This window comes from Vigna angularis, chromosome 4 (genome assembly GCF_016808095.1).
Source record: "Vigna angularis cultivar LongXiaoDou No.4 chromosome 4, ASM1680809v1, whole genome shotgun sequence".
In the NCBI taxonomy this organism is placed as follows: domain Eukaryota; kingdom Viridiplantae; phylum Streptophyta; class Magnoliopsida; order Fabales; family Fabaceae; genus Vigna; species Vigna angularis.
In genome coordinates, this window is record NC_068973.1 from 28,153,078 (window position 1) to 28,162,479 (window position 9,402).

At 32.4% G+C, this 9,402-nt stretch overlaps 1 protein-coding gene across 2 annotated transcripts; it reads right to left on the minus strand.

Annotated features, from left to right (window-relative positions):
• Nucleotides 1-954: 954 nt before the first annotated feature.
• LOC108332142 (splicing factor SF3a60 homolog) lies at nucleotides 955-8,387 on the minus strand. Of its 2 annotated transcripts, XM_017567302.2 has the most exons (13): nucleotides 8,151-8,387; nucleotides 7,959-8,072; nucleotides 7,533-7,637; nucleotides 6,948-7,090; nucleotides 6,727-6,823; nucleotides 5,406-5,564; nucleotides 5,227-5,298; nucleotides 4,394-4,552; nucleotides 4,184-4,261; nucleotides 3,078-3,206; nucleotides 2,721-2,867; nucleotides 1,715-1,900; nucleotides 955-1,347 (listed from the first exon to the last, which is right to left on the minus strand). In XM_017567302.2, exons 1-12 carry the CDS (start codon nucleotides 8,322-8,324, stop codon nucleotides 1,754-1,756), a joined length of 1,524 nt encoding a protein of 507 aa, XP_017422791.1. In that variant the 5' UTR covers nucleotides 8,325-8,387; the 3' UTR covers nucleotides 955-1,347; nucleotides 1,715-1,753. The 2 variants fall into 2 exon arrangements, with proteins under 2 accessions (XP_017422791.1, XP_017422790.1); XM_017567301.2 differs by lacking the exon at nucleotides 955-1,347 and having other exon boundaries at nucleotides 1,519-1,900.
• Between the last annotated feature and the right edge of the window lie 1,015 nt (nucleotides 8,388-9,402).

A 9,402-nucleotide genomic window follows, 5' to 3' on the forward strand; every position in this document is an offset into this window, starting at 1 on the left:
TATACTTCTAATATGACATTTTCTACCATCTACACATAATTAAATGGTTCCTACAACCTCCTACTGTGAATGATCTAAGAACACATCTCTAACTCAGTAGCTACCCCAAACCGACTTGACTACTATAAACAACCTAATTTCACTTCTACACATTCTAATCCATAAATTAACCACCTAGGAGTCTAAACAAGTAAAAAATTGTCTAACAATATACCCCAAACTCCCCAATTCACTTCATACCTCCTACTTAAAAATCTCACTACTCAAAACCTCCAATTTGCACTTAAAATCATCCAAAACACCACTGATGGACTACCTTCTATTTGTAGATCAGATTTCAACTAGTTCACAACTCTAACAAGTTTCAATTAATATCACAACCGACCTAAAGTATCATATTTTTCAAACCAACTCTTATCTCACAAACTTGCCTATTAAAACTTCCCTTTTTAACTACAAAACCCATAACTTTAATAACTCATTACTCCATAAAGCTTGCAGCCAATCCCAGACATCAATATAACTTCATAACATATAATTTAAGACAACCATAACATCAAAATTACAATGCATTAGAAATCAATCATCAAATACTCAACCATACTCATTTCAATGCACTAACACTAACAATTATTGTAATTATAACTAAATCAACTTAACATACATACAAACACCAAACTTACACAACAACCATAATTTAGAGATAGACAATTATAAAATATATTATTTATAATCGATAATATATTATTTTAAAATAACCGTACAATCATTATAATAAAAAAGAAAATAACTTAGTTATATAAATAAATTCATAAATATAAAATAGGTCAAACAAAAGAATAATTATATATATATATATAAAGGCTACTTAATGAGGTAAGTATTTTAATAATTTAAATATATCAGTATTAAAATAGGTACAATAATGTACATATTTATCCATATCTTCGTATCTAATTAAAATTTGAGTATTATCCATATTTAATCAATTCAGAAAATTTTCGTCAAAACATAAACAAATTTATCTGTTATCCCTGTTTGAAATTTTCAGAAGCAACACAAGCTTTGCCGTCGCTGAATAACGGACTTTAGTGATCCTTATAAACAACTAGTTATTGTTAACAAAAACTTCAATGACGCCACGAAGACGATCTCATCTCGCATATCTTTAACCAAAGTTCCAATTGATGCTCATTTTCTAGACTTCTTGTGCCTTACGGAAGCACAAAACAGCTCATTGAATTTAAAACATGGTCAGAAGCAGTTCCAACAGCTCAGGTACTTTTACCATCGATGGGATCTTCCTCCCTGGAAATCATGATAATTTTATTCCATATCATGACAATCCTAGCACAAAGCAAACGTTAAGTTATACATACGCCTTTTCAGAAATACAAATAAACACATAATTATCCATGAAAAAAATGTGAAACAGATCCTATGTCACGATATTACAACGCTACCAGCGTAAGGACACTGTTCCATGCAAAGTAGATTCCAAACATACCAGAATACTAATACCCAAAATCTTCAAATACTATTTAACATCAATGGCAATCTTCTCCTGTCTTGGTTAGAATAATCATAAATTCACAATAAAATACAATACAAGCCACAAAATATGGCTAATTGTCCTACAATCCCCACTTCCTAGTAGTGCATCATATTTTTCCCACCAACTCTGCAAAGTAAATTGCTTTTCACACACACATACCAAGTGAGAAACTAAACAGTAATCTTCAAAATTGTTTTCTCAAATCAGTCCCTGGCGCTGTAAGTCAGTGTATGTTTTCTTATTATAGATGTTGCCTTCTTTGTCTTCATACTCTTCCTCTAGATCTGGGCGCCACTTGTTCACTCCTTGTCTTTGCTGTATCTTCTTCCAAAGTTCCTTTGCTTCCTGCAACAGAGTATGATAGCATGTAAGATACTATTAATCCCCTCACTTTATTTTTCCGTCCTTAGTCGAACATAGAGCTGAAGTGAGCGAATAGAGATATTCTAGCGATGGAATTGTTTATGATGACCCACTTTTTATCGCAAAATTACCATAAAAGATATGAAATACAATAAAAGGACAAGGAGTAAAAACTGCACAAGTCGCTCAAAATAAGATTTTGCCAATTATATCAGCTGCGGGACATTGTTCAAGAAAGCAAATGCCCTTTGAAAATTGCTTTGCGCATTTCACACAAGCGGAATCTTATTGAAATGTTCAGGTGTTACGAGAAATTAAATAATTTAGTACTGATTAAATCAAACCATGTGCTCATAATTTTGGACACCAGTTTTTTTAAGTTATACATCTCTCAAACCTTTTAATAAATGGGTTCCACTAACAAGTACCCTAAGGGAATTCGTTAAGGAATAAATAAAAAGTTCACTGGAAATGACAGCAGAAGCGCATTAGCAACATTAAATATTTCACTTTCTCATAAAAGAAACTTTTGATTAGCATTCTCTACAAAACAGTACATCGATGAAAATTTTAACGCTGGCTAATTAAGTTATTTTCAATTAGTTATAGACCATGGGAAAAAATATAATGTTCACGTGGACTATTTCCATTTGAAATCATGGACTCAGTAAGACTCATTAACAAATATAAAATAATGGTGCGTTTGTATACACAGAAGATGAAAGTAATTTATGTTTAGCTTAAGAAATATACTACAGACTGACTGCCGGCAAGGGAATGAAATAAATAAATATATGCGTACCTCAATTGATGTGATCTCGTTGAAATTCTTGGTATTCGGTATACCAAGACACCGCATCCCATGTTGATGGCGCCATTCTTTAAAATGTCGTTCAAAAGCCCGACGCCCCCAATAACTGTAGTTTCCACATATCTCACACTTAAATTCCTGAAATACATATTACACTTCATTTAATAATCAAAATACTGTTGAGCTGATGAAGTATATAAAAATATTATTGTGAGCCACAAAGAAACCTACTATAACAAGTCCCTATCTAATGTGACATGATTCTACCAAATAGTAGCAGATGTAACAATATTTTCTTTTAAAATATTGATTTGAGTTTCCAAAATTCTAATGACAAATTAATAATACCTGACCCAGACCATGTAGCTTATATAGCCAATAAGGTATAGGTTTTCCATCCCACCCCATCGGTAGTTTTAGGGGATTATATATCTGCTGCTCGTCATCTTCGCTTTCAGTGTCCTCTTGTGTCTCTTCCTGTAAAGATCATTTAATATTTAATATAACGAACAATTAAATGAACACATTTTTAGAACATAGAAGGAATAAAAGTAAACGGCCAACATTTAAATCGGAAGTCTGAAACTTCTTTCTCTTGTAAATAGGGACTGTGAAAATTATAAAAAAAAAAAGTTTTTATTTGTCCAAGACTTTCAAATTACCTAAAAAGAGACATAATGTTATGCATCTAACAGTCAATTCTTTTGAAATTTCTACAGTCAATCACAAAAGGTTGGCGACAATGGTTTTAATAAGTGCCATACAAGAATTACCCCAGTAAATAATTTATTTTTCATGTTAACTCCTGCCAGATTGTTCTTTTTCTATTCAATCCTTTCATAAAAATGCCGATAGATGATGCTCTATAACAGCAGACTCCATTCTAAAACACACAAGTTTACTCACAGATATCGGTGGGATACAAATCAAACTATATTTAGGGGTGAATAATTCAAAAGTACTATTATTGAAAAGTAGAATGGAGAAAAGCCATCTTGGGATCGTGATGAACCCAGTTATTACTTGAATGACTGCCAAACTACCCAGCCATTGCCTCTTTAGATTTTAGTTTCTCAAATAAAAAAAAACGCCACCAGATGCTTATAAGCCAAACAAAAAATGCATATTATATTTATGGTATCCTAGATACAAAAAGATATTATCTAAAAAAAAGATGTTAATCATAGAATTTGAGCACAGATTCTAAATCAATTCTACAAAACTAGATTTGGTAAGAATTGTCCAGGCTTTATAAATTGGATTTATGTCATAGCTCTAGTTCATGTGGGACTAAATATACCCGTCAAGGCTGCAAATTAAGGTGCCTTCCCAACAATTAGGCTATTGCAATGCTGAATGAATAAAGCTAATTTGAGAAACTATTTTCAAATTAATGCAGTACGAATCACTGTTTTTGAGGATCATCACATTGCGTTGACTAAATGACTACTAACCTCCTCACGTTCTGCTTCCATTTCTTCATATGTTAGGGCCTGTTTCTTTACAACATTATCTTTTGTTCGAGCAATTGTCTGCAGAAGGGTGAGAAAAATTATACATCCAGAAAGAAATTTCGATAAATGCAATCATTATACATTTCCAAAATGCTGAAAAGAAGACTTCGATGAAAGTAAACTAAAGGAAAATAAGCAAAATGAGCTAACCTCCTCTAACAAATCACACAGTTTTTCCATTTTAGCTTCCATCAATGCAATTTCTTTAGAATTTCCATCTTCTTGTGGAACTGGAGCAACCCTGTTCTTCTCTACACTACGTGTCCCCTTAGCAAAATGCTTCCTCTCCAACTTTTCAAGAGGTGTGTGCTGCATAAAAAAACAAACAGAAAAGATGTTATAGCAAGCTTTCAAGCCAGATATATTGCTTATGGGCAGGGCATCAAAGCCACTTTAAACAAAATTCAATGAATCAAGGTCTCCTAGAACATATAGAATTTTGTAAGTCAAAGAATTTCAATTTAATTGTTATCTACCATGGACAACGGAAATGCCACTTATGAAATAGATAATGATTTCATTCTTCCACAATATTATTCAAATGTATGAGATAATGGCAAGCTGAACAAATAACGTTTTCCAGTATTTTAATAAAATAGAATCATGCAGGCATGAAGTTATATATTATGCCAAGAGCCCATTATATTACACATCAGCTAGTACTCCAAAAACTGTAATAGCTGATAAGGGTAAGGGACCAGAATGATGGGTCCAATTAAGTTCTAACATAATGAACCGTAGCAATTTGGGCATACAATTTTGACTCTGATACTAAAAGCTTGGTCTTAAGGCAGATAAGTTAAAAGGCAATAGGAAAACAAAGTCACTAAACATCCATCATGACGTTAATTTTGACCTTTAGAGAGATACCATAGCAAAGATAATTCCAAATTCCAACTTCCTTCAACAGAAAAAAAAAATAAAAAATACAAGGAGGAATGGAGGAGTGAATAACCTTATACCATGTACAAGTTAGAAATTACCTTGGTGAGGAAGAGCCTCTCAGCCCGTTGTTGAATAGTACCGCCAGTCTTAAGCCCTAATGCAGCCAGAGCCTATAACATCAACAAGAGCAGAAAAAGATGTAATCAATTCATCAATTTTATGATAATTGACAGAATACGTGCCCACTAAAACAATTATACAGAGTCCTGAACTTTACCTCCTTTAACCTTTCAGGACCCACTTCTATCAGCTCTTCAACAGTACTATAATAATCAAGATCAATGGTCTCAGCAGGTACATGTCCATTTTCCTGATTGTCATTTTCCCATCCCCGTACCTTTCCAGCAGCCCAATTTTCTTCAAATTCAGTTGTAACCTGCAACATTTGTATTAGATTCGTCCTCCCATAAAAAGAGAAGATGAAAACAATGCACAAGGAATCCCCATTTCAATAAGATGAATATTATGGGCCAGTTTGCTTGAAATTCTCTTTCATAAAAATTACTTTGAAAAATTGTTTGTTGAAGCTTTAGAAAAAATAAACAGATTTCTCACTATTTTGAGAAGTCTTTTTGAGTACTTATGGGGCGAAAGTGATAACAAAATTCTAAAATAAAAAGTACTTCCATAACAGTAACCACACAAGAAAAATAGCTTTTTCTTTTTATAAATTCTCCAACAGACTAAGATTAACTTTCAAAACTTAGATGCACACCTTTTCACTATGCAATATGTCATTCAATATTACTCCAGCCAAGAAATAAAGGAACAGAATTGAAACATGAAGTAGGAATTGCTGAAGATGACTGTGAAACTTAAAAGTTCATACTTAGCCAATAGCCAATCATGCATTTCTGTATAGAAAATATATAATACTGAAATCATAAAGTCATTTCAAAAGTCAACTCGATTTAGTTCAAAAATATATAACATAAGTAAAGAATGCAATAGAAATTTGGACATGAAAGAAAAAAGACACAATGTTTTGATGTGAAATAATGTCTATAGACAACTTATTGACCTCTATATCCTTCTTAGAAGTTTTCCCAATAACTTTTTAGGTCTTCATCTATCTCTTGAGATTAAGTTACCCTCCGTCTAATCTATTAATATCCTTAACCAGGTTTCTACATGTCCTACCACCTAAAACAAGTTTTCACCATATATTTACACATGTGCCACAACAACCTTGTTCTTATAATAAAAATACCCCATCAAAACCAATAATTACTACTTTTTCAGAGACGAAAAGATATAGTAGCAGAAGGCCTGAGTACTTGGAAGAAATTGGCACAAAAACTATATCATATTACAGGACAGGTGGTAGACCAACAATATCACCGGATTGATCTGAAACAAAATTTTCAGAAATTAAACCTAATGCAAATCAATCAAAACAAAGACTTCTAAAGTTTCTATTCCCACATTTTGTTAATTATGTGATGAAAGAGCTTAAAAAGAAAAAAGCTATACGTACAGTGATGCTCAAAATTAAGCCAAAAATGCTACAAGTTTAAAACAGAGGCCAGAGAACATACCTTCGAGAAAATTCGATCAAGATCTTGCAGTGGCTCGGTACGCTGGAAAAAGTATATGAGATACTCCAAAAGATTAACCATATATTCTCGGTACTGTCTGGAGATATCAAACAGCAAAATATTAGAAGCTTATACAAATACAAATACAAATTTCATACAAAACTAGGATCCCCATAAATACCAATTGATTGTCAAATTAACTCGATAGAGAATACATTCACCTGGTCACTTTCATCTTGCGGGGAATCTTATTTGTGTCTGAGAAAACATCAAGATATGCAGAATACTCAAGTGGATCTCCAAACTTAGAATTGACATACTGATAATATAATTCATGCAGGTCTAAGTATCGACCAAGAGCTTCCTGAAAGAAAATTTTTACAGGATCAGTGCCCAGAAAAAGCTATAGGAGAAAAAATTATCAGTACAGGAAACTGGCATGCCTCTCCTCTCGGTAGAATATGTTAAACTCCATCTTGCATATTCAATGTCTCAAAATAACATAACTTAAGACAATATCCTCTTAATATTTCTACTAATCAATGGACAAACTATTTAAATGACCAATCGAACACAATAGATTACATAAAACAGAGTATCCACATGAGTTGCCAGGGCTATCCTTTAAATTATGAACAATCCCTGCTTGTTGTTTGTCCCATATGTATATGTATATATATATATATATATATATATATATATATATGTGTGTGTGTGTATATATATATATATATGTGTGTGTGTGTATATAGAGAGAGAGAGGGAGAGAGAGAGAGAGAGAGAGACAGACAGACAGACAGACCGACCTCTCCACTAAACTCAATTTGAGGTTCTTCTTTGAGAAGCATTTCATAATCATCATTGGCGTCAACAACACGTGCAACTGGGTGCTTCCTATGATACTCTCGTATCTGTAACACCACGAAAGAAGCAATCCGTTATTCATGAAGAAATAAACCAGTAACAGAAGTAAAATAACAGTGAGATTCTAGCTCACCATATCCTGTTAATTATTTTTTAACAAAATATAACTAGACTAAATCCCCAATTCTCATTCCCAATCCACATAAAATTGTAATAACAAAACTGCATAAATACAAATTTAAACACGAAACGATTTCGATGCTTCACCACTTAAAGTTCCTTTACGAAAAGATAACATCATTTCATCTAAAAATTGATAAATTCAAATTAAAATTTAGAAAAAATAGAAAAAAAAAAAAGCAGCCGACCTCCTTGAGTCTATCATAAAAGGCGCTGAAAACGTTAATTCCAGAGGCGGTTTGGCCTCCGAGTGCAGCAATCTCGTCCTTCCTCGCATTGTCGTTATCTTCATATATTCCAATCTGAAACGTAGAAAAGCAAGCTAGGTCACGATGTGAGAATGGAAAAAGAAGGAAAAACCTAATAACAAGAAAACGCACAAGCTTTTCAGTGGTGGAGGTAATGGTATCGATCATGTTCCGCACACGGTGACTCTGATACAAACGCTCCTTGTTGGTACCGGGCTCATTCTGGAGCTCCTTCACTATCAGCCGCTCCAACCGTTCAACCTCCTCGTGTGCCGCCCGCGTCACTTCCAGCACCGTCGACGACATTCTCTTTCTCTCTCTACACCTCTCACTTCTCACAAAAAATGCTGCTAATACTTAACCCAATCACTCTTGGGCCTAACGTTGGCCCTATCATTTACGACCCAATAGGCTCAACGGGTCTCAACTAAATGAATTTCGGGATTAAACTTCTGTCAAATACTTAAACACGTTTTCAATTCCTCAATTTCATCAAAATTTTAATTTAATTTAAGAAATTAAAAAGTAAAAATTTTCCTCCAAAAGCTATAATTACTTTTAAGTCTTCTAAAAATGTTAAAAGGTCAGTTCTTAAAAAATGTGAGTCTCTTTTTATCTATTTTGTTAATGGATGACACACCATAAATCAAGTTATTAGGAAATAAATAAGCATCACTCAGTAAACAAATTTTGTTCCCTAAGCGAAAATAAAAATTATGATCCTCGCACAACCATAACCTAGGCAAGGGAGAGAATAATTTTCGCATTTTCTCACTCAAAAACCAAGTAATAAAAACAAAATATAAATTACTCATAGTATATTTCTTATTTTACAATCAGTTCATTAATCATAGGAGTTGGTGATATATCTTTCATTGGGTCTCAAATGTGGCAATGTTAATGGGTTTTTTAAATCACTTCTTTTAAATGAATAAAAGCAGTTATATTTATAATTTAGTGCTGTTTTTTTTTCATTTTTAAAATGATTAAAAAATAATTGTATCAAATTGAAATACTATAAACATATTTAAGTATTTTTATAAATGTACTTTATTTTTTCATTTTTACTATTTTTAATATATCTTTTTTCAGAATTTAAATTTAAAATACATTAATTCTATAAACAAAATTTGGGATTTTCATTATTTCTTTATTAGGTTTAGCTTGGTCAAACTACATAACAACTTATTTTAATTGAATTCTTTTAGTTGATGGATAAATGAAATTAATATATCATGAAAAGTCTTATATATAAGATAAACAAGATAGTGGTTTGATTTCATGGTTTTAGTTATTTAAAGTAAAAAACACTTTAAGCTTGTAATTAACTTCTCTTATACTCTTGTAATAGTGTTGTGAGGTATAAATATACTTATAGTTAAAG